The 25,316-nt window shown below is 40.8% G+C and overlaps 2 protein-coding genes across 9 annotated transcripts in view; both read left to right on the top strand.

The window, feature by feature from the left end:
- The first annotated feature begins 6,603 nt into the window (after window positions 1-6,603).
- ece1 (endothelin converting enzyme 1) lies at window positions 6,604-21,952 on the top strand. The gene is made up of 18 exons (XM_046382680.1): window positions 6,604-7,455; window positions 10,020-10,158; window positions 11,844-12,056; window positions 12,187-12,311; window positions 12,446-12,592; window positions 12,983-13,048; window positions 13,386-13,574; window positions 13,773-13,915; window positions 14,114-14,228; window positions 17,043-17,153; window positions 17,249-17,347; window positions 17,526-17,603; window positions 17,726-17,829; window positions 18,154-18,264; window positions 19,016-19,083; window positions 19,203-19,393; window positions 19,972-20,067; window positions 20,884-21,952. Exons 1-18 carry the CDS (start codon window positions 7,327-7,329, stop codon window positions 21,058-21,060), a joined length of 2,301 nt encoding a protein of 766 aa, XP_046238636.1. The 5' UTR covers window positions 6,604-7,326; the 3' UTR covers window positions 21,061-21,952.
- Window positions 21,953-22,077: 125 nt separating this feature from the next.
- eif4g3a (eukaryotic translation initiation factor 4 gamma, 3a) overlaps window positions 22,078-25,316 on the top strand; it is a 48,707-nt gene continuing 45,468 nt past the window's right edge. For all 8 annotated transcript variants that reach the window (XM_046382572.1, XM_046382579.1, XM_046382586.1 and 5 more), the window contains exon 1: window positions 22,078-23,133. In XM_046382572.1, coding sequence (XP_046238528.1) covers window positions 22,970-23,133 — 164 coding nt within the window. In that variant the 5' untranslated portion in view covers window positions 22,078-22,969. The remainder of the gene's footprint in view (window positions 23,134-25,316) is intronic.

The following is a 25,316-nucleotide window of genomic DNA, read 5'->3' on the forward strand; positions in this document are numbered from 1 at the left end:
AGACAATAAATACAATACCTTTGCACCTTGTACCTTACTCTGTGCCCTGATCATGTGCCATTTGACTAGCACGCCATAAATGCACTTGGGCCATGAACTTTAGACAATGGACGATAGATAATTTAAATAAACTTCTCACCTCAATGTCAAGTGTTTTATTACTCCTGGGATGACCCTGTAGGTGACATCTGGTGCTAATTTTAAAAATTTCAGCACCAACCTTTTCAACAGCGCCCTCTAGCGAGCGGAGTGTAATTGACGTGACAGCCAACCCCATTCTCCTGTACCCCTATTAATATCACTCTGATTTAAACCATCATAGCCTATTTGACACACTGAGACAGGCAGCTAGCAGGTCATTTCTCTTCTCTGTTCATATTTCATTTATTCAACGTTCTCTCGGAGTGAGCTTCTGGCCCGCTAACTTAACTGTGAAACTTTTAAGTGAGATAGGGGTTGGCTGAAGTGAGCTGCAAAAGAAGATGAACTACGCTTTAAAGAAAAGGCTATCTGGTCGCGTTAATGCAGTTGTGCTCTAACAACACAGCTCATTTTTATCACGCTTGATCACTTTTAGGACGTAGAGAGCGATCTGATGCTAAAAGGTCATATCACCGCTTCCGATTTCCATTCTTTTTAAACCTCTGGGAGTGCGAGCTGATTTCCGGGGTAGTCGTGCAGCGGAGAACGTGTCAAGGGGATGTGAACTATCTTGACGGTGAAGCGCAGTCTCTTTGGTTGTTTGGGCTGAGGGCTCCACTTACTGTCCCCGGCCAGAAAGCGCGGCGGAGACACGGCGGTGGCGGCGACCAACACACAGCAGGGTAAGAACAAATCCTCTGACTGTTAGCAATACTCACATATGCTGTCTAGTAAATCACCAGACGTGTGGTTTTGACCCGTGTAAATTTATCTTCTTGAGGAGTGACACCGCCTCACACGTTTTCAATTACGCTGGAATTGATTATTGAAGGCGCGTTTGCGGTTGTTGCTATGTAACGCAAAGTTTTCCTGACGACATTTCCCAGTCAGCTAATATAATTCTGTGATCATGTTTGTTGTATTTGTTTCAGTGGAGTTCAGCGACATGATTCTATCTGTGTTGTGTCTGGGTCAGTTAATGCCAATATAGACTTTTTTTGCAGCTGTAGTTAAAGTTGTGAAATAGGCTATGTTGGCACTCTCTTTATCCGGCTACCTTTAAACTGTTTTTATGTGTCTTTTCGTTTGACAAACGTCCCCACTAACTCACTGGGGGCTTTGACATGATTTGCTTTCCCCATCTGAACCTCATATGTACTACTCAAAGTACTTAATTAGAATTAAGTTAAAATTACACCCTTTACCACCTGACGGTTATCATTTTGTTAGGTTTGTGCAACGATTTATCCTTTGCAGTAAGTAATATCTTCTGTCTGCAACCAAAACCACAATAGTTTGTGTCTCATACGAATGCAGGTTTGTTTTGCTTTATGTGATGGTTGCAGTGACATAAAATTAATATTTAGTCTACTTTCACAGTCTAAATGTTAGCTTGGTTTGCTGTGAGCTCATTTATCTTACAGGGACTTGGAGTGGAGACTGTAAGCAACTACATGAGAGAGATCATCAGTCCAAAGTATCTTTGAATGTAAACAAGCTTAGAAGATCAGTGGCAGATGCAAATGTTACTTGCTGATTTGTTTGTTTACCTAAAGCTGTCATGCACAAACCCACTTGAAACACACAGTGAGGGATCATGTTGTTGATCAGTTTAAAGGGCGAGGAAAAGGACAGTAGCAAGCCAGCAAACTTTCTTCATATTTCAAAACAGATGTTGCAAAGTGTTTCATAAGGTAATTAAAGCACTTTAAGTAGAAGGCAGCGTGCTTTAACTTCACAACATTAAAGCCCGTTTATTGCCAGAATGTGGATTGCATCACTTTAAAGTGAGTTTGGCAAGACACAAAGTCTCTTGTTATCACACGCAGACATTTTGTCTCTTGCTATTAGGTGCCGGTGCTTTTTTCTAATTGAATCAAGTTCTGCTTTCTTTATTATGTGTTGTTTCAGCTCATGAAGCCAAAATCTGGCGATGCAGCCTCAAATCAGTGCACATTGGGCAAATCAAGGAGCTTTATTTGTCATTAAAGCTATATATGTTCAGTACACAGAGCAATGAAAGTGCGTTTCATTGTTTGCTGAATATTATTAGATGCTTCAGTGGACTTTTTTTTAACACTGTGTTTGTACAAGCTAATGCCAGAGTGACCGATCGGTTTAATAACGTTACATGCCTCGGGATGGGTTGCACTCAGGGAGCTCGGTTTACTCTGCGGTTATTCATTACCTAGGTGTGATCGCGAATATGCTGCAGGGCACCATAACAACAGCAGGAACGGGTAATCTCTTGTTATCTGTCTGTGCCTTGGCTGAAAATCTCATTGTAAGCAAGCTTCCATGTGCCACTCCTTTAATCCTGACCTCATGCTGAAAAAAGTCAACTAGGAGCTCTGCAAAAACCCTATAATCTACAGTTATCTTGAAATATATCAGGATGTATAAACATGTAAATGTACAGTATTATGACATGCATGCATCCTACTTGGCATACCCGGGGGGGTGGGGGTTTGGGGGGGTGATTGAACATAAAAACTTGCTGCTTGCAGTAGATAGACAGTGACACAAGACCTGACTGGCTGATATTTGATCGTTGCACATACGTCAGAGTACCTGAAACGTGTACAGGAGAATGACTTGGAGTAATCTGACAAACAGGAATCTGAAGAATTTCAGAGGCGCAGCTTGCAAGTGTGGGGGAAAAATGCAAGCTCTTTATTTTATTTGCATAGCTTAAAAATACACCAAAAGTGTGAATAATTTTTGTAACCCCCCTCAGTTTAACAATCCTAATCCAAAGCAGGGAAATTGCCTGAGAAAGCAGGTTTGCTTTTTTGTTGTTGTTGTTGTTAACACTTCATTATCAGGGTGTTTTCTCCAAAGGAAATATCTCTGTGCTGTGAAAAGAAAGACACTTCCAGAGCCGACCTGACACCAGAGGTCAGGAGCTGAAGTCTGAGACAACTTTGTCTTATCTGTAGCCTTCAGGCAGAAACACAGGGGACTGAACACAGAGATTAAGTGTTAGAGGCGACATGGCTAGCTGCTGTATTTATGAATGCCTGCTCGTTGAGTCATCATCCCAGTTTGTTTGTTTGCTGCATTTGATACATGAACATACAGTCAACTTACATACACAAGCACATGCTGTGCGTGGTACAGGGTCGAGACCTCTTTACTTGCCGTAAACCACCTCATGCATAATGCAGTTGCGATGTGTGTATCTTTATGTGAGATCATGTTGAATCAGGTAAAACTGTTTGTACTTAGCTTGCTTAATCATGTAGCCAGCAGTGTGGTCATGTTTACATTTGGCATCGTGTTATTTCTGGAATGTCTTCATAGCCTCAGTGTTCTCTTTTGGGATTCACAAAAAAGGGTTAGCTGATTGCTTTTATACCCAAAGAGGAAGTTCTGTTTTTCTGTGGTTGCTCTCAGTGACAGAGAAGTTGTGAGTAAACCATCGGCCAAAACTGAAAAGCAGAAGTTGGGTTTAAGTAGAAATATGACTCCAATCACAGAGGTCAAGTAGCTTATCACACAGATTATGAGGCTTAGATTGTCACTTAGCTTGCTTTTAGCATCTTGTCTTTAATTACTGCTCCTCTGTGGTCTGAAACCACATCTAAAGCTAGCATCTGGCTGGCTTACCATGGTGGTCGACTGAGCCGCTTTTCATCAGATGCAAAATGTGTTTACTGCCAGAATACGTCAAACACGCCTGTAAAGCACCTGTAGTCTCCTTCTTTCCGCAAAGGTCTCATTATCTTTGTTTTAAATTATTTTCTCCTTTAAGTTCTCATTCTGTTCTGATTTTTTTCCTTTGTCAGGCACTGGTCGCTGTCAAACAAACGCAGCACCCAGTCCCGAACGCCAACACGTTCCGGTTATTCTTGGAGGAATGCCTCTGTGCTACAAATAATCGTCTGGTTTGCAGGATCAGTGACGAATTACTGACGCATGTTTGTGGTTTTACGGCCTCACTCAATGGACGTGGCCTTGTGTCGGTTCCAAGAATCATATGGTTGTGACCCCTCATGTTGTCCGGTTTTCTATGGGAAGACACTCTGTGGGACACAATGGCAGATGTGCTTCAAACTGTCCAGAAGAGTCGTCTGACCTTGACAGCTCACTATTGTTATGAGCATCATTTTGTATTTTTAAATGGCTCCCAGGTGCCACTTTGCGTGACTTCCAGAAAGTTGGGGTGTCAACAGGAACTGCTCTGTAGGTTACAGTTTCTACAGATGTGAGTCGACACAGCTTTCACTCTCCTAACATAGCATCAAGTCGTGGCATGCTGATGACCTCAGGTTTAAACTATTTGTATATGTAATTCCTAGTTTCAGGATTTTGTGGATCAGGATATAGAGGTGGAAATCTTGACTCATTGCATCAGGAACGAAACGCCCTGGGCATATTTTCTAATAAACGGCTTATGTTAGTCACCAAATATCATTAACAGGAAAGGGAAGGCGGTGCTGTCACCAAGCAAGGATTTGGCTTTTGTGTGTGTGTGTGTGTGCGTGTGTGCGTGTGTGTATGTGTGTGTGTGTGTGTGCGCACATTTTCTGTGGCAACACATCTGCACAGACAAAATGTTCAGAAACAGCAAATATGTGCTGAGGAATGCGTGTGTGTGTGTGTGTGTGTGTGCGCGTGACAACAACATGGTGATGTAGCTCTGCAGACCACATACTTAAATCTGGGGTATTTTTTCATATATAATGCTTTTATGGTACAATTCAGTATGAGTAATTCAATAAGCATCCTTTGCTTTGTTAAATAAAAGAGCTGTAATCCTTTCATCCAATGTAGGGTAAATATTGATGGAATAAAAATGCAGCGTGTGTGTGTGTGTGTGTGTGTGTGTGTAGAGAGAGAGAAAAAGTCAAACATCCGTATCCCCCATTAGATCTTTTTTGCTTTCAGCTATAGGTCATTTGAAGCCATCTGTGTAATTGAAAGTGTACTGAAAACAATTGGTGCCCCCCCCACCCACCTCCCTGTCTGTCTCTGTGCATCTCTTATCACTTTAGTCCTCCATCTTTTGTCCCAGCAGTCATTTTGTAAGCCGATAATGTGACTTGGCTGGCCGGCTGCCGGGTCTAACAGAGTTGAAAAACACAGCGGCACAGGAAGGGTTTGGACATTTGCATGATTTTATTTCTTGTCGTTGTAGAGTTAATATATGGCTAACAGCAGTTCCCTCCTCCTGGTGCTACTGCTGTTGATTTTTTTATGTCACATGTCACATAGAAAACAAGATTTAAAAGGAATCCAAGCTCTCGGTTTTGCCTGGAACTCTCTGGAATGCTTGTGGTGGGAACATGATTTTTTTTTCCCCCCTCTGGGAGCATGTTTATGTGAAACAAGTGGGAAATAAAATAAAGCATGGTTCTGCCACTGGTTTGCCTCCTGGTTATGTTTACAAGAACATCTAATCTGGCTTTACCAAGTAAACATTTTTCTCCAGTCACTGGTTTGTCTTGTGCTGAGTGGATGGATGTTAACGTGAGAAGATGCAACCCAGAGCACTGAAAGTAAACGTCCAGAAGAAGACAGGCTGTGGCATTCAGCTGCGCTTCAGCTGTATGTTCCTTGTATTTCGTAAAAGTCAGTTGTTTTTTTTTTCCTTCACAGAGTTTGTCCTGCAGCGTATTACACAGTGTTGAGCAATCATTCTGGAGTGAGCCACACATGATCCTGCAGTCGACGTATAGGTCTATTTACCTGTGTTTACAAACATTCAACAGCGTCAGAAAATGTTTACAACATAGATTAAGTTGTTGTCTAATGGGGAGTGATAGCAGCTTCCAGACTTTCAGTTCAGTTTATCTCTTTCTGGTCCATGCCAAAAGCTGATTGCACATTGTCTTTTTCAGAAGAGCTAGGACTTCTTGAAAGAACTGTTTGGTGCTGTAAGATTTGTAGAACTTAGGTTTGCCTGGCAGTGATGGCTCATTTTGCTCATAAGGACCGGAGCCACAGCTATGTAGACTGATAAGTCAATCAGTCAGTCAGTGGCCAGAATGATGACATCTTGCTGGGACTGATAGCTTCAAATTTTGTTGTGAAGGTCACCATTTACCTGGATCTGTATCCTGTATCCTCTCATTTTCAGTCATTTTCATATGGAGGTTTAGGTTGGGCATGTACTGTTGCAGTATGGATAGACTAGCAGAAAATAATAATACACTGAATTGCATATTTGCAACAGGCTTTGTACTTTATTTGTATTTGTGATATTATGCTCCAAGATCAGAATGTTTTAATTAACATTCAACTTTTAAACTTGGGACAGAGATGATATGTTTTGTAGACATTTAAAATATGCTTCATGAACAGAATTACTAATGTGTAGTGAACATGAGCAGCCATACACTTTATTTTCATATTTAGTTCATCTGTAATATGTGGAGGTGATGTTGAGTTTTAAATACCTTAATGGGGAGTTAAGTATTTAAAGTGCAGTGTTTGTGTTTTGTGGTAGGGGGCCTGTGGGTGAGGGGTTAAACTGGAGAGGAACTGACTGTCATGCCTATCAGGTAACGGTTACCACTGGCAGCTACTACAAGCATGTAGTGGGAGGGGAATCTTTTGTATGAGCCCCTCCCCCGAGTCCACCCTGTCCTATAGAAAAGACACAGGGTGTGAACCGCTGCTGTGAGGTTCCCTCCCTTAATCTAAGTGAAACCACATTGGAGAATGCACTCACACACGCATACAATCACTTCCACACACCCATTCTCGGTCATGTAAGTCACTCAAGTCAGTGTTCCTTCCTGTTTTTCACTTGTTCCGTCTTCCCTCGTGCCGTGTGTGCATTGACTGGGCTGAAGGAGGAAGTCAGGAAAAAGTTTGCCAAGGAAGAGCCACAACACTGGCAAAGAGGAAGAGAGGGGCCCATAAGAACATGTTACAAGGACTTTCGGGAGGAGGTTTTTGTTAGTGTTGTGACGTTTGCTTGTGGGGATATCTGCCAGACACCATGGGGGCTGTGAGAGGTGTTGTTGGGGTTGAAGGGAGCAGAAAAGTGCTTTTGACAGGAGAGGACTCACACACTCTGTGAGAGTCAACACGGTGTTTGAGCAAAAGAGCTCCAGCAAGACAAACCAGATGCCACCTGACGGATTTTAGAGGGAAACCCGACCCTGACGCCTCACAGACTGCTGAGGAATAGACTTAGACACACATGAGTGGGAGAGGAGAGAGGCTACAAGGAACATGGAAGCATTGAGAGAGTCGTTTCTGCATTTAACTTTTCAGATGTCAACATATAAGAGAGCAACGCTGGATGAGGAAGACCTGGTGGACTCCACCGGTGACGACATTTACACATCCTCACCTATGCAGGTAAACACCCTGTGCTAAAAATAACACAGCCATGTAAAAAATCTTACCATCTCAAAGATAAAAAAAAAGAAAAAACAAACTCTGTCCAGCTCAATTTACAAGGAAACCAGTTTGCATAAAAATGTGAAAGTCATTTTGCAGCATCAGTGTCCCAGTCTGAATTTATGTCAGATACTGTTTGGCTTAATGCCTGTCCACGACTTGTGAAATGTGATCTGTAGACTAATACTTGTCCTGTAATATCGAGTGTCTTATCTTATCTATGTCTTATCATATTGAAACACAAAGTATTTTTCCGATTCAGGCCTGATTCAGGCCATCGGAAATGAAGTGTGCTTGCTTTACTGCTAATAGTTAAATCATGCCAGGTGGGAGAACAGGTGGATAAAAAAGAAGAACTATGGGACGGTTATTAATTTTCCACAGACATGGAATAAAACCACATTGTTATGTTTAATGTAGTTATTATTATCAGAACCATTTATAGTGATGGTACTGAACCATTATTAATACGTGGATTCTTTTAGTTACCCAACTAGTGTGTTACTCTACAGTTTATGGACCCTAAAATTAGCCTCATGCTGTGACATGTCACTATTTAAATTTTTATTAACAAAGCTATAGCTGTGTTAATGAAGTCCAAATGTGTAATTGCCAGAGTTAGTAATTGTCTTATTGTAAGATCTCTTTCAGTAAGAAGACGTGCTAACACATTACATGTGTATGTCTTAATAACCAGGCAACTTCTAGACTTTCACTTTAACCAGGTTGTTTAAACAATTATGATACCAGTACCAATACTAGTACTCTTGAAGTGATACTAATACCAATAAAGTACTTCATTTGATATCTCATCATGCTGAACTGTGAAGCTTCTGAACTGTGATTGGTTGCAGGCAAAACCATACAAATAGTATATTTTTTTTTCTGGGTACAGAAAGAATTTAATGCAGGAATCTTTTGACTGGAGAAGTTTTGATAGAACTTGGTACTGGGTCATTCCTGTTGATACCAGCTTTGGAGTACTGATACCCAGCCACAAGTTCAACAGTTATCCAAGGGATGATAATGGCTGATTAATTGGCTATCAGTTTGTTCCTGCTCCAAGCTATAATTATTGTATTGGTCTCTGAAAATCCACTATAGGTCAATTTCTAGATTAAATCCTTTAAATCTTCAATTTTTTGTAACATGCTGATGAGCATCTAATCGGATATAGTGGCTGATAACACTGATGATGCTGGTTTGTGTCAGGTATTTTTTAACAGTTTATATATGTGCAGACAATTATTGGCATGAACCGTAACCATATGTTGTTGTTGGTGTATTGTGAATGTACCTTCTGTTACCATATCTGTTGCATATTGTTTTAAAATGTGATCACAAATATACCTAAAGAGCTCAAACAGAGTGCTTGAATTCACTAATTAGACAGCATAGTTATGATTTTCCCGTCATTTTCAGGATGATAAAATGTGGTTTTGAGAGACTGAAATAAAATGCAGATGGAAAGTTGCACAGGCTTGGCAGCAGTATTCTTCTCTCAGTTACACTCAGTTTATGTCCAAAACAACTTGATGAGCTCCTGGGATTAAGAAGCCACTGTGGCTTTGGCATTTTATTTGGTCACATAGAGTTTGACTGTTAAAGTCTCATCTCGGTTAATAGCAGTAAATCAGCTCCTTATGTATACACTTCAGGGTAATTGCCCTCCACAGGATACTTTTGAGGTTCCGATAGCTGACATTTATTTATAGTGTGTATTCTCAAAAAGATTGGCCAGAGTGCTAAATGTGCCCTGTGAAAGATTTGTGAGTGACCCTTGGGATCATTCCTGTAGGAGATAATTTCCCTTGGCAGCCTTAACTACAGCAACAATCAGTAGAAAATGTGCCAGAGCACGGCGTGCTGGTGGAAGAGCTACTGCATGAATCACTGATACAAAAAACATTCAGCCATTCAAAATATTCAATCTCTGACCGTAAAGGCATGGCCTTTCTTCTGACTCTTTGAGTTCTTTGTTGTTTTTCTGAGAAACTATATAACATTGCCTTAGAAGCTGAACTGGCCACTTGGCTGACTTCCTCATAGCTTACAGGTGAGACACAAAAGCAGCAGATATGGTTCAGTGGGATTATTGTGTTTTTTCCCCAATCTGATCCAAAAGGAAAATATCTTTTATGAGTGAATGCTAAACTAGAAGTGAGGAAACAATGGAAGAAAGATTAACCTTTTCTGTGTAGGAGAGTTCGAGGCGCCGTCATAGAGAAGCCATTGTGCTTTGAAACCAAACCTGTCATCAAATCCTTGAGAAGCTGTTTAACTATAGACAACACTTTCCACATTGTATTAGTTCAACAAAGTAACATGATTAAGAGTGTGTGTTTGTGTTTTACAGCTGATTTGAAAAGCACTTTTATATCTTTTAACTATTTTGAACCTCCTGAAAAGTATCATATTTGACTGAACAGGTGAAGTGAAGCATTCTAAAGGTTTTCATGTGTCCCTGTGTGTGTGTGTGTGTGTGTGTGTGTGTGCGTGTGCGTGTGCGTGTGCGTTCGCAGGTGACTCTTCTGCATGGCCGTGGTCCCACATGTTGGCCCGACAGGACGCACAGAGAGAGGAGGCTGCTTTTCTTACTGTGTGTCGTGTCTGTGGGCCTGCTTATATCTCTCATCACAACTGGGGTCTTCTACAAACAGAGTGAGTTCAAAGTTCTATTTAAACTGAAAAGAAACACCTGCGGTCTCTGTGAAGTCTGGTCAGGAGACTTGAATGATGAAAACTTAATTTTCTCAGTTTATCCTTTTATATTTTTTCTAATATAGCATTGAATCATAAGCGACCTTTGCAAAAAGAAGAATGATTCAAAATAAAAACACTCTCAAAGAGAGAGCGTGTAGGAGAATGGGCCTGTTAGGAGTTTGAGAGAACAGAGAGAATTAGCATCACTCTCATGTCCTTCCCCTACAGTAAATGCAAAGTTAGGCAGCAGCTGGTCATCTTAGCTTGAAATGGAAACTGGAAGCAGTGAGAAATGAGAAAAGGTAACAAAATCCACCTGTCAGTATCTCTTAAGCTCACAAAGTAACACTTGATAAATCTTTTTTTTTAATTTGTGTAAACACCAAAGTGTTAAAACAACGATGTGCTGTTTTACAGGGCATTATGTGCCTTAATATTTCTTGGCCAAGGATTTTTGTTACCATTTACATTCTTAAAAGCTAAGCTAAGCTAACTGGCTACATATTAATCACATGGACGTGAATGGTGTCAATCTTCTGATTTAACTCGCAGAAAGAACCTTTCTACACTGAATGTGAAAGTGACTGCATCTGAGTCACTACAGGTCTGTGCTGTTTAATACAGTGTATGTGGTTTTATTTTTTTATCTTTCAACCCGAAGCCCCACCTTCAGCTAAGCTGCCTAAAAACAACTCCAAATCTCTCCCTTGAGCTTGTTCATTATGGAAAAAGGGCTTGTGGATTTGCCATCACATCCAGGCGGCGTCTCATCTGTGTTGGTTTCCTCAAATTCACCCTGGGAAACTTAATGCCACTTCCTCCCATTCACAACCACATGCCATATGACACTATGAAATAATAAAAGGAACAAGAATGAATTCTCCATGGGGCACTAACCTCATCACTGCTCGTAACTTTGGCTCCGTCTTTGTTTGATACCTTAAATGGGCAGATGGTGAAAGTGTCCGCTGTATGTCGGGTATTAGAGATGACATGTTCCCTGGAATTGAACTAGCACTTAAACTTCTCCAAACACTTCCTGTTAAACAGCTTTTGTGTTTAGACTTTAACAAGGAGCAGCCAAAAGCCTGTGTGCTGCTCCTAGAGAACACAACACACATAATAGTCATTGTCAGGAAAAACTCATTTTGGAAGTCTTGGCAAGTTTTGATTTTGGCAGCACTGACCAGGGTGCAATGACTGGTCTGGTAGCCAGTTAAATGGCAATAAAAAGGAAAGTGACTGACTTTAATCTTGATACATCTAGATGAATTCTTCCAGGAGCATAAACCCTCCACAATCAATTAATCAGCTGGCAGTAGTTACGTTTTGCTTCTCATGAAGACAAAATCATCAACTGTCAGCTAATTATTTATAAAGTATTTTTACATGGAGAAATATTCCTTCCAGGTTGTATATCTTGGCTGTTATCTCTTATGAAATGATAGTTTCCAGATGGTTTGAAGACCCGCATGTATATTTGGACGTTCCACTAGGAAATATTTTCAGATTATCCACTCTGATCCTCAAAAATGTCTTTTACCAAGCAGCGGTGTTTTCTGCATCACAGGGCTGAAATAGTCTTTAAAAGTGAGCTCTCTACGAATTAAACATGTTCTTTTTAAATATCTTTTCTCCTGCAGCTCACCCACACTTGTGTCTAACAGAGCCATGCATTACTGTGGCCAGCGCGGTCATGGGAGCCCTCGACAGATCCGTAGACCCCTGCCATGACTTCTACAGCTTTGCCTGTGGTGGTTGGATGAAGAACAACCCTCTCCCCGAGGGCAAGTCCCGCTGGGGATCTTTCAGCAACCTCTGGGAGCACAACATGCTTGCAATGAAGCATTTATTGGGTAAGAGTACTTGTCTGAGTGCAATTCAGTATCCTCAGCTGCTCTATCCCAGGCATAAGTGTGTGTCAGGGGTGGGTGAACCGGAATGCGTTTCATTCACGCTTATCTATCTTCTGTCTCTACTGGGCAGAAAACACAACGATGAAAGGTCTGAGTAAAGCTGAGGAAAAGGCCCAGCGATATTATCAGGCATGCATGAATGAGGCCAAGATTGAGGAATTAGGAGCTAAGCCACTACAGGAGCTAATCAGCCAGGTTTGCTTTTTTCCCCAAAGCGGTCAAACATCAAACAAATTCATAATTTCAATCCTTCTTCATTTCTACTTAATGAACCAGTTTCTTTGTATCCAGCTGCCTCTGAGCGTCTACATAATCACTCCCTGTTTCAGTTAGGAGGATGGGCCCTGACCGAACCCTGGGACAAGGACAACTTCCAGGAAGTTTTGCGTGCGGTGTCGGCCAACTATCACACCTCGCCTTTCTTCACCGTGTTTGTCAGCACTGACTCCAAGAACTCCAACAGTAACATCATCCAGGTGAGACGGGCCATTTTATGGTTCCCCATTTGTCTGAACAATTACTTGTATTTATCTAAAATCATGCGTTTACATCTCAGAAAGTGCCTTCTTCACTGAAACCTTTGATCACAGCTTCTCCCACAGGACAGATTTTATCTCTGCTGGTACTGTGGGGACAAGCCACTCATTATCACAATGGTCTTGGTTTCACACTGACAATTTGACATGAGAGTCCTTTCCTTTGTAGGATGTCATGAGACCATAACAAATGCTACTGATAGTATCTTTTGGTGATCTTCTGCTTTTAGCCTGCATGGTTGTAACGGAGGAATGAAAATAGCAGCTTGTTTTTGAGTGTCAAAATGGAGGGTGAACTGGTAGTGAAAAAAATGTTTCTCTTGACTCTAGGTGGATCAGTCCAGCCTGGGACTACCTTCACGGGATTACTACCTCAACAAAACAGCAAATGAAAAGGTACCAGGGGCGAATTGTTCACAGCATTACACTGGTTTCACAGTTGTCAAGCATGCGCTACACAACGCTGGACAGTAAATGTTATTAAAGCTCAAGACAGGGCATCAAATTAAGTTCAGGACTTTTTTGTAACAAAGTATCTACTTGGAATTCAACTAAGGAAATACCAAAAGGCTCATTGTAGACTTTTGAAAATCAAATAGAGAAATATTAAAAGAGAAGACAGCTTGGGGGGAAAATGGTCTGCATAGTAGCTTGTATTTGCATAGTTTAGGATTACACACGCTGTCTCCTCAGCTGCCAAAATCTCCACCTCACTGTTCTGCCTACTTTGCAGTATTTGACGGCATACCTCAACTTCCTGGTGGAGTTAGGGGTTCTCCTGGGTGGCACGGAGGAGACATCTCGGACGCTGATGGAGGAGATCGTGGACTTTGAAACCACCCTGGCCAATATCACCGTCCCTCAGGAGGAGAGGAGAGATGAGGAGGTCATCTACCATAAGATGGAGGCCAAGGATCTGACTGTGAGTGTCTCCTGATTTGATCTCCCTAATAAAACAGCAGTATACAGCACTTGAAGATAATCATTTTCTGCAAATCATGACTCCTCCTGCAATGTCCTAAAAGAAGTGAAACAATATGTAAATATAAAAATAACATAAATCTCAGCAACATGTCTCAGTGTTTGTTCATGCCTGTGAGTTTTATCTGTGCCTTTGCAGACTCTGGTTCCTGCAGTGGACTGGATGCCATATCTCACAGAAGTGTTTGCTCCCGTGCCCCTCAACGAGTCAGAGCCAGTGGTTGTTTATGCCAAGGAATACCTCCAGAAAGTTTCTGACCTCATAACTAAAACCAATAAAAGGTCAGATACACTTATTAGTTTTTTTACATTTTATATAGTTCTCACAATACAGGTTATATTTTGGTGTCTGGTCATTCTGACTTATAACAATGCAGTAAAATAAATGAAACATAAAGGAAGAGGTTAACTTAAAAGTATTTGCTCTGTTTACATAAAGAAGAGGGCAACAAAACAAAGACTCTGATGTTTCCTTTTCAGCCTTCTCAACAACTATATGATAATGAAGGTGGTGAGGAAGATGGTGTCCATTTTAGACCAAAGGTTTCAGGATACTGAGCAGCGCTTCCTGGAGGTCATGTATGGAACCAAGAAGGTGAGAGATGAGATTTAAGCCTATTGTAGTCCCTATAATCCAGCATTGCACAGATAGACACAAAGGTTGGATTAAGCAGATAAAAAAGAGTGAAAAAACAAGAACGTTCTGTGCATGTTTTACCTGCTGGCAGACCTGTTTTGAACATGTTTGTGAACCAAAAACAAGTATTTAAATTGCAGAGTGGGCACTGTCTTAGTGCTTTTTGCCTTAAACAAGCAGTTAAATGTGTGTTTGAAATGTTAGGAGGCATAAACTAGTACAATCTACTAAATGTTTTAAGTGCTGTCAGTTTGACTGTGTCAGCTGTTGAGAAGGCCAGTGTATACCAGCAGAGGAAATGTCCCAAAGCCAAACAGCTGGGTATAGACAGCTTCTTATTTTACCTCATTTTTACCACATTTTTATTGAATGCAGATAAATGGAAAATGGCACCAAGTAGAATTTTCCCTTCATTTTGGCAAGATTTCACAACTTCTGATTTGTTATGCTTCCTCAAAAATCACAAATCTGATTTCCCTGATTGGGGTAAGAGATTTTAAAGTGATATCTGCTTATCACATTTCTACAGATTTTTTGGCTTACATATCTAACTGGGTTTCCTTCATGATGTTTATGTTGGCATGTGTCCATGCAGCAGTGTGGTAGGATGCCAGGACACATTATTTCATGTAGCTCTGTGTCCATGTGTTTGAAAAATAATTACATCACAACAAAAACTGGAATAAACTAGTCAAATTAAGATGGCTTCATAACTGCACAAAGAAGCTTTTGTAAAATGCAGACACATGTGCCCAGTAAGGAAGTCCTGTGATTTTACCATATCCTGTCTTCTATATGTGCTTAAAAAAGCTTCAGCAAAAAATTAAAAGAAGACATGCTTTAAACTGCAGCCTTGCATGTATTAGTCTTAATTCAAAAATACTACATTTGCTAAATGAGAAATTGCTTGGGGAATGATGAGGTTAGTTTTGTTTTATTGGGTTTTTTAGCTGAAATCTCAGAGATGTAACATGATAAATATACACTTAATCCACTTCGAATAATTGTAATTGCCTTGTGAGATGGAACTACACTGTGAATAAATGAGAAAATATGTTTTTTTTGTAAATTTGGTGAACTGAGCCCTTTCTCAGGCATGTAAATGAAGATATTCACTTGTACATTAAATTGACTTGGCTGCAAATGATGCTTCCTCCTCAGCGAGCAACTGTTTGACTGTGAAGGCTCCACTGAACCCTAGACCTTATCTGAGCGAGATCCTGTTCCCTCGGACTTGTTTTCAGCCGGGGTCAAGCTGTAATAACAAAGCCAAAACTTTCTTTGTGTATCTGTTTTATGTGAGACTGCAGCTGTGTCTCTTTTTCCATCTGTGCTTATGTGCACGGATTTACAACTTTCTCAGAACACTCCTCATTTCCTCACTCCGACCTTGTTTCCTCTTTATCTTTGTATACATGTAGCTCCATTTGTCCCTCTCTTCCTTTCAGCTGACAGTAACGTTTTCACATGTACTTTTTTTATTCACATACTGTCTTAGTGTATGGTTTTGATTTTAAAAGATAGCTGGACACTTATTAAAAATAGGTATCATGTGGATTTCTGTATTTTGTGAATTTAAGTTAAAAGAAAAGTGTGACAAATTTCAAATTCTCCAGCATGATTCTAGAAATTATGTTTTGTTTTGTTTTGTTTTGTTTTTTTAATCCCCAAAATTTAACACAAATAAGCTAATTTACTGGAGGAAATGTTTTGGTTTTTGTAGGCACGACTATAATATGTAGTTTCAAAGTTCAAAGTTTAATACATTTAGAAAAAATGAAAATATATAACCACAGACAACATATTAAAGGCTATTCCAGTCTTGTTGGATAAAGGACATTCAAAGAGAAGTCAAAGAATAATTCAGCCATAAGTGAAACTATCCATCTTACAACTCTACAGAAATCTCTCCCCTCTGTTATTCATGTTGATTTTGTCGGTGTTCTGCTGGTCAGCTTGCTTGCATTCCTACTGTTTTGACTATAAATAGGTGGAGGATCTACATGTGGGGTGTTCTATTGCTGGCATTTGTCTACAACACACACACACACACACATACGTCAACACGCACTACTCGGTCCGCTATGTCTCTCAGCCCACATAATGGCTCAGCTTTTCTTCAAAAACGCTGAGCTCAGTGGTCACAAGAAGGCCGCAATTTTCTGTTTGGGAAGAGATGGAACTATCACAGAGGCTTCGCAGGAGAAATAGCCGTCTGTTGCTCGACTGCATCATCTTAGTAGAATCATTCTCAGTGTCTTTGGCTGTTTCATTATCACTACACTTTTCTCTACGCCTACGCACATAGCCCACAGCTGAATGATGCAAGTCCACCCATGCTCTGGGTTAGTCACGTTCATTCTGGTAAACAGGAAGTGACTAAATGAGTCGGATAAAATGAGTCAAATAACAATGATGCTGATTTTGTTTAACAGCAGAGTTGCATCAATTAGTCAATTAATCACTTAGTCAGTTGAAAGAAAATCAGCTGCTATTTTTCAGAATCGATAGTCTGAATAAGTGATCATTTTCAAAGCAAAAATGTCAAACATTTGCTGATTCTAGCGTCTTAAATGTAAGGAATTGCTGTTTTTCTTTGTCACTTATGAAAGTAAATGAAGAGGCTTTGGATTTTAGACTGTTGGTTGGATAACAGAAGGAATTTTAAGATGACACTTTGGGCTCAGGAAAATCGTGGTGAGAATTTTCTGAACTGTTATGGCATTTGCATTTGTCCTTAACATAACTCGCTGTGTCCATTTAATGTTGCAGAGCTGCACTCCACGATGGAAGCTGTGCGTCAGTGACACAGACAGCGCCCTGGGCTTCGCTCTTGGAGCCATGTTTGTCAAAGCCACCTTTGCGGAGGACAGCAAGGCCATTGTAAGTGCTTCAGCGTCCTTCGCTCACAATAGCTGCTCCTACTGTGTGTGATGATATGTTTCTTATGTGTTTCTGTCTTCGACTCTGTGCTTCAGGCTGAAAATATGGTTGCAGAAATTAAATGGGCGTTTGAGGACAGCTTGAAGTATGTGCGCTGGATGGACTCGGAGACAAAAAAAGCAGCAAAAGAAAAGGTAAGATGTGGTGTGTTTTTTGCCCAGGAGGTTTTCTTACTGCTACTTTAGGGAAACATTAACATTTGAAAGGAATTCTGTTAAGCCGTTTGTGTGCTGAAGTAGCTGAGAAATACAGCAGTGCCACCTGGTGTGAAAATAAATATCTTACAGTTATTTTCCATTTAATTTGCCACAGGCAGATGCAATATACAACATGGTTGGGTATCCAGAGTTCATCATGAATGCCACAAAGCTGGACAAAGTGTTCAATGATGTAGGTAATTGTAGAGCTGCACTATATGTCCTGACCATTGTGCAACATTTATTTATCAGATCTCATTTTGTCTCTCACTGAAACACTGAACTCCCCTATCCCTTATGATTCCTCTGTTTTAGTTTGAGGTGGTGTCAGAACTGTACTTCCAAAATGTCATGCAGTACTACAACTTCTCAGCCAGAGTGACTGCAGACCAGCTGAGGAAAATTCCCAACAGAAACCAGTGAGTTGCTCCCTCTCCAGCCCCCTCATTCCCTGCATCCCGCTTGCTGTAGAGGAGGTTGCACTCCCCGGCGGGGGACACATTCCCATTATACTGACTCAGCAGAATACTACTGCCATCCACAAATGTTCCCAGGCAACCGACTTCTCTCTGCTGAACTGATCCTTGTCTCTAATTAGGCTTGGGGGTGGGGTGGGGGTGGACCTATCGGTGTTCCCATGCCTTGTCTAGAACAGCAGAGAGGGACATTATCAGTGTTCTAAGTTTTGTTTTGACCTTGATGTCAACCTCATATGGTGACTTGGAGTTCCTTGTTTTTTGCAGGTGGAGCATGACCCCTCCAACCGTGAATGCATATTATAACCCAACCAAAAATGAGATGGTTCTGCCAGCGGGGATTCTTCAGGCTCCGTTTTATAGTCGCTCGTGGCCCAAGTAGGTCTTCTACATTGCACTTTGGGATGGATAAATCATGTTGCATGGACTGTATTAGAAAAAAAAGAGAACAAGTTTATAGTCTACCAGAGTGGGAAATTGTATTTAATCCATAAGACGATAAAAGCAGCACAACATAAACAAAGTAGTACAACACCACTGAAACACAAAACAGAATTGCAGAACTTGTTGTTAAACTGTTCAACATTATCCACAGAAAATGTAATTTAGCTGCTTTTTTACCTACATGTGAAAGTCTGTTGATATACTGCAAATACAGCCTGATAATCAGACTGAATTGCTTTTTGTTTTACGCTTTGTATATTATATCTACTTTGACTCAGCTTGAATTGCTGAATAAATGTGAGATGTGAGCAGCTCAAACTTGCTGAAACTCACTGCCACCAGCCAAGAAACACATAACCTCCCTTCAAACCACAAATTGTCAGTCTGGTTTTTCTTCAGATTAAACAAATGAGATGTAACAAGTAGTAAAGGTGCTAATGGGTGGATGGTTCTAAACTAAATAGCTTCTGGCTCCAACTTGATATTGAACAGACAGATATGAGAGTGATCTTTTCATCTAACTCTTGGCATGAAAACGAATAAATGTTTTTCCCAATAGGTCGACCATTACTTTAAGCAGCTTGTGGACCATAAATACAAATGTTGAAAAGTTGTTTTGGGGTATTTAAAGGTGTACTGTGTACATTAACATAACAATATTGTTGTTGTTGTTGTTGTTTTTCAGAGCTCTTAACTTTGGTGGAATTGGTGTAGTCATGGGTCATGAACTGACTCACGCTTTTGATGACCAAGGTTGGTGATAGATTTTCCTTTTTTTAAACAACTTGCATTTCAGAGAATGAGGACTGTCCTTCTGGAACATTTTGGGCATAATGTGGGAGTATGGTAATATTTGACATTTTTATTCAAAGGTAGGGAATATGACAAAGATGGAAACCTGCGTCCCTGGTGGAAGAATTCTTCTGTGGAGGCCTTTAAGAAGCAGACCCAGTGCATGGTGGAGCAGTATGGAAATTACAGCATCAACAAGGAGCCTCTGAATGGAAAGCACACCCTGGGAGAGAACATCGCTGACAATGGTGGACTTAAGGCCGCCTACAAGGTGTGATGTCAGATGGGAAGCACAAATAAACTTGAATATTTTATGTGTGTAGTCAAAGTTTGAAGAGAAATGGCTGTCACTGATGCAGACAAGAAATTAAATGCTGGTGTAATAGAATATTCAGCTTATCATGGAAAGTTCAGACCACTGCTGTTACATTTACTACTGCTGCTAGGTTGCAAGTTCACAAACCTATCACGCAGATCTGACATTAATCCCCTGCGTTAGTTTATTTATCAAGGCTGTTGTGGGTCACATCCATTAATCTGTATTGGAAAAAGCAGGTTGCCTGGTTTACAGTGAAGCTTGGAATTACAGCAGGTGGTTGTGAGTGGCCTTGTCAGCCTCTTGTTACTTCTTCACATGCACACATTCTTTCCACATAATCAAAGGTCAGAGCTCAGAAGCTATGAAGCAGATGAGCAAATCAGCCTGCATTACAAGGTATATGTTAACCGTAAGGAAACAACATTGTGGACAAGCTGAAGTGGATCTTCTGTTTCCCTTGGTCAACATCACTATACACTTGTATTTGAGCAAATGCATGTGTGTAACATGATCATTTGTTGCTTCAAAAGGCTTATGTGAACTGGATCAAAAAGAACGGAGAGGAGGCCACACTGCCTGCGCTGGGAATGACGAACCATCAGCTGTTTTTTGTAGGATTTGCTCAGGTTTGTATTACTCATATTACTCATGTTCTCTTGTGTAACTTAATTATGCTGTCTGAATACCTGTAGTACTGTTTTTATATTTTAAAATAACTTTAAATATTTCTCAAGTCCATTCTCAGTGTATGGGCACTGGAGGTTTTAAGTTTCTACATGACACTGAGTGTAAGCTGCATACTGGACTGTGATTGCTCAAGCCTATTTGTACTTTCACAGGTTAAACTCAGATTTAAGGTGATCACATAGAAACTCTCAGCTGCCAACAGAAAACAGCCTTCTAGTTTCACACTTGGCACATCACAGTCAAAGAGCAAGAAAACACAAAAACAGATACCGGGATAAAAGAAACCCAAATGTAAATATATTCTAGGCGGGAAATTTAATATTAATGACTTCAAAACAATTAAAAGAGCTGTGATGACAACAAATGAATGAATTTGGGCCAGCATCTGAAATCTCTTGAGAAGTGGGGCAGTCGTGGATCAGTGGTTAGGGTGTCGGACCTGTAACCGGTGGATCGCTGGTTCGATTCCCCGTCCCGGTGTCCATGGCTGAGGTACCCTTGAGCAAGGTACCTAACCCCCACTGCTCCCCGGGCGCTGCACGCGGTTGCCCACTGCCCCGGGTTTGCTGTGTGTGTGTGCACGTCACTTGGGTGGGTTAAATGCAGAGAACAAATTTCGTTGGAGTGAGTTCCCTCCAATGACAAAATATGTCACTTTAATCAAAACTTTAATAGTTGTAACTAGATTTGCAGGACCGTACAGAAAAATGAATTCCTCATTTTATGTTTGTTTATCCTGTTTATTACTCCTACAGGTATGGTGCTCTGTAAGGACACCGGAAAGTTCACATGAGGGCGTGATCACAGACCCCCACAGCCCATCAAGATTTAGAGTCATCGGCACAGTCTCCAATTCTCATGAATTCTCAAAGCACTTTGGCTGCAAGGCAGATGCTCCCATGAACCCTAAACATAAGTGTGAGCTTTGGTGATGCCTCATTGCTCAGTGAGGTTTATCAGCATGGAGTCAAATAGACGTTGGGGATAATAGCTTGAGATACTGACAAAGTCTCTCTGGACAGGGAACGCAAAAATCACTGAAACTCCTACTGCCTTGTCACTTAATGCTTATCACACTCTTATCTGGACAAAATGGGGCTGCTCTGTATGGAGGAATTGAAATGTTCAGTGCTTCTCCACAGGGACCATTGATTTAGCAAACCGCTTTCCTCAACTTAAGAAGTTACATGTAGCTATGAATGCCCTTTCTGAACACTGGAAACCCAACAAATGGTCACAAAATATGGGAGAACCACTCTCAAATGTTGTAAGCTGATTGTTTGTCACATAATGTGATAAATAAGCGAACTTGTGTTTCTTGTTAACTCTTCACTGTGCTTGGATCTGCTTCTGTTTACTTAAATTTTATTTTATTTATGGCAGTAAATGTTTATATGTCAGTGATGATGAAAAATTGGGTCATATAGACAGTTTGATAAGCCTTTTATTAAGAATTTATATAAATATGCTTATAATACTATGTTTTAGAACCACTGCAATATTTCTGAAACATTTTGTGTACAATCAGGTAAAACTGTTACATTTTACAGAAATAATGTTTATTTGTGTTTAAAAAAAAACACACAGAAAAGCAAAGTAAATAGGACTCCAATATCCCATTGCTGGAATTTCTATAGTGGAAGACCAATACAAATCAGAAGCATGATGAAGGAATTGAGAAATTTACGGCAATAAATTAAAGCATTAACTATTTTTTCATTCAGAAACTTGGTCATATAGGCTAAGCCATGGTGTGCCATACCTGTTCTTATGAGTAAGAGTTTGTCACAAATTATTTTGTATAGTAAAACAATCTTAAAACACTGTTGTCTCATGTCCACAATTTGTTTAGTTGCTTCCCCCTCACACACACACACGTGCTCACTCACATTTGTGTTGCACAGAAACGTTTAAATAGGTTTATTCTCTCAGATAGCATGACTTAACCAATCACAGCAGATATTACAGGAAATTGCCTCACTGACCTCCAGACGCGAAGCAGCCAGAAGAACCGTAGATGGCGCTAATAGCACACGAGTTTGTATTCGTTCCACTGGCGCAGAGTGCAGGCCATGAACTATACTGTGTAAACAACTAAATTCTGGATGTGAAGGCTTTTTGGGCATGCAGTAACGTAAATTATTAGAAACGAGCAACTTGATGTTATCAAGTAGTTATAGTTTAATAGTTTATTTTTATGGTGTTGCTTCATATATTAGCAGTTATCAGTGACATGTTTTAACCTTCTGAATTAATCTCAATTACAATGTGGAGGACTGCAAAACTACAAAAAAAGAAACAAAAAGACAAGGCTATAGTCAGTATTTCAGATACATGAGCCATGCATTGTATCTGTTTGATAGTAGGTTAGTTGATTAGCCGAGCGAATCCGTAAGTGGCCGAGAATTGCCGAATCATCTGTCCTGCCCGGACTGCTGGAAGCGGCCGCAACGCCATGTTGGCGAAGTCTCTCATCTCTGTGAGAAAAAAATGATAGAAAACACACTTGTCGAGAAGAAAAGGTAGATCGCCGAGGGAGGTTGAACATCGTGGCGATTATTTATTTTGAAAGAAACGAACCGAGCCGGATCCGCAAAGGCTCCGGACGGGCGAGGGAGGCTAAACCTCCCACCGTCCCCATGAATAGCACCGCTGATCCGAACAGCGACTTTCCATGAAAAAAGACGTTTGTGTTGCTATTCGAGCTTCGTTATTCCAGTTCGTTAAAGGGATTTGGGGCCTGCTTCAAGAATCTGCTACGCCTGCTCTATGCATGCAAGCTAGGCGTTTTTGTATCAGTATTTATTAAGGTATTGTTTTTATTTGTTGATTTTTTTTGCGATGAGTTTGCCACCGAAAGTGGTCCCCAAACCCGCCGCTGTCGCAGTTAGCGGACCTGGAAGTGGCCCCTCTCCGTCGAGCCAACTGCGGGCTACACTGACCTCCGTGTCTCTGCCGCCGGGAGCCCCAACAGCTCCTCAGCCCGGCGCTGTACCTCCAACTCAGTATCCTTTGACTCTGGTAACATGGACATGTCTTGAAATTCTATGCAGCATGCAGTTCTCTGTTGACAGTAACACGCAGAGTTATTTTATTAGCGATATGTAATATTGGTTGGATGCGGGCATGATGGTTTCGTTTAGAGCGAACTGGGAGGGGAGGGGACAATTAGCTAGCTAAGTATGCTAACATTAGCTTATCAAGCCGGTTGTCAAAGCTAACGGAAATGTCATTTTGATTTTTGGGAGTTCACGCTACACTTCCGATTCTAGTTACATTTGTAATTATAAATATATGTCCTTTGAATATACTGGCATTATATATTTACGATAAATGAGTTGACATTTGGCTCTTTGGTATTGGAAAGCCCCATTACCGGCAAGCTATCAGGCTTTCACCACTGGTTACCGGCTTTGTTCAGTTATCGTTGTTGGCTAGCAAGAGGCATTAGCTTAGTTACTGTACCAACCAGCTACATTAAGAATAGCTTCTGTGGCGAACAAGTGCACAAGTCAGTGTTCGCAACGTCGATGAGCGGTAGCCTCATCCATTTTAACGTGGTGATTTGTGACTGAATTATTTGGCTAATGTTAGCCCATACCAGGCCCAGTTGGTTGGAATTGCACCCCTTTACCATTTCACGTACCCTTAGCTAGCTTTTGAAGGGGTGTTACTGTGCACCTTGACAGGCCTGTCAGTGCCTGGGCCGATGAGGTCTCAGGATGGCAGCCTGTAGTAATTAGCATTATGAAAGTAACTAGCTACTTTCGTTACCCTGTCGACAGTTAATGACATATGGTTTGGTATGAACAGTTTGTAAAACCATTATCCGCAGATAAATGTGTTGAAGTCACTTCACATATATTACATACGATAATTGTTTGTGTTCTGTGTTCTTTCAGAGCTATGTCTCCCAAGTATCATGCAGTGTGTAGATTTTTTTAACCTGGGCTTGCACTGTCATTGCTCTAAAATATACTTTCAGCGTTGGGTTTACACAGACGCAGACCAGTGTTACTCTCTACCCTACTTCTGGTGGAATGAAGTCACAGAAGTTATGTCACCTCCTGCTTTATTTACAGCATGGTGGTGGTATTGTGAGAGAGAGGATTAAGTTGATGTGTCTTGCCTGTCAGTGGCAGAGAGATGTGTCTTTTGTGCTATGACAGCCTCTGTTGTGGTTTAACTTGAGTGTGATGTCTCAACGTGATTTCCTGCCACCCATGATCACAGGCACCCTGTGTCTCTGACATCTGTAAGTGGCTGGTTATGGGAGGTAGCAGTATGAAACCCCTTCTTGCTTACAGTGTGTTTTAATATGCTTGAGTTGTCTGTGTGTTAGATGGGTAAATCAAACTCTACACAAAGGATAACAGTCTCTTAATGTGTTGTACCACGTCCTCTTTTCACTCTCCAGGCTTTTGAGATGTCAGTTAAATTTGCTTAACCTACTTTCAGCTGTATGATAGTAAGTGTCTACCAGCTGAGTACAGAACTGTACCACCCACTTACTTAAATGAAGCCTTGTCTGAAAGATAGAAAAACATAATGACTAGAATAATTGTAACTATTTCTGATATATTTCGTAATGATGGTGCCATCACCCCTCTTTTGGTGTAATCGCTTTACAATTGGTTGGTATTTTTGACTTTTTCTGTTTGCTGCGATCACTCTTAGCTTTTAACATTGACCAAAGTGATCTGTCTTATGTTGGTCAACAAAATGTAATTTCTGACCCCTCTTGATGAAGTTGTAGCTATTGAGCCACAGATCTAGAAGTTCCTGTGTCTCAGGTTAATGTACACAGGCAAACCTGTGGCAGACAGCCATATCCCCGGTTACTTCATTAACAAATTGTCACAGGTTGTAAATATCATTAATCAGTTAGACTTAGCTTCCTGGTAAACTACAGCCTGGCAGAATGTATTTTGTGGTTGGGGGTAATGTCACATACGCTTGTTCAATTAAATTCAATCCAAAACATGCAATAGTCTATGAACCATATGTATGATATTGTGTCCCCATCTAGAATATGGATACAATATGCCAGTTTATAAGGTTTACCTAGCTAACACTGTTAATTTGATCCAATACAACAGCTGCTCAATGATGCCTACTTTCATGAAGTTTACTTTTATTACTTCTGTCGACAGTGTGTTTTTTAGAGTTTTTAGTTTGTGGTGCTGTT

Source organism: Scatophagus argus, chromosome 3 (assembly GCF_020382885.2).
Source record: "Scatophagus argus isolate fScaArg1 chromosome 3, fScaArg1.pri, whole genome shotgun sequence".
NCBI lineage: Eukaryota > Metazoa > Chordata > Actinopteri > Scatophagidae > Scatophagus > Scatophagus argus.

Coding starts and splice junctions, on each gene's coding strand:
- ece1 (XM_046382680.1), top strand. CDS start 7,327: ATGGAAGCATTGAGAGAGTCGTTTCTGCATTTAACTTTTCAGATGTCA. Junction 18,265..19,015: donor TATAGTCGCTCGTGGCCCAA/GTAGGTCTTCTA, acceptor GTTGTTTTTCAG/AGCTCTTAACTTTGGTGGAA. Junction 19,084..19,202: donor TCACGCTTTTGATGACCAAG/GTTGGTGATAGA, acceptor TTTTATTCAAAG/GTAGGGAATATGACAAAGAT.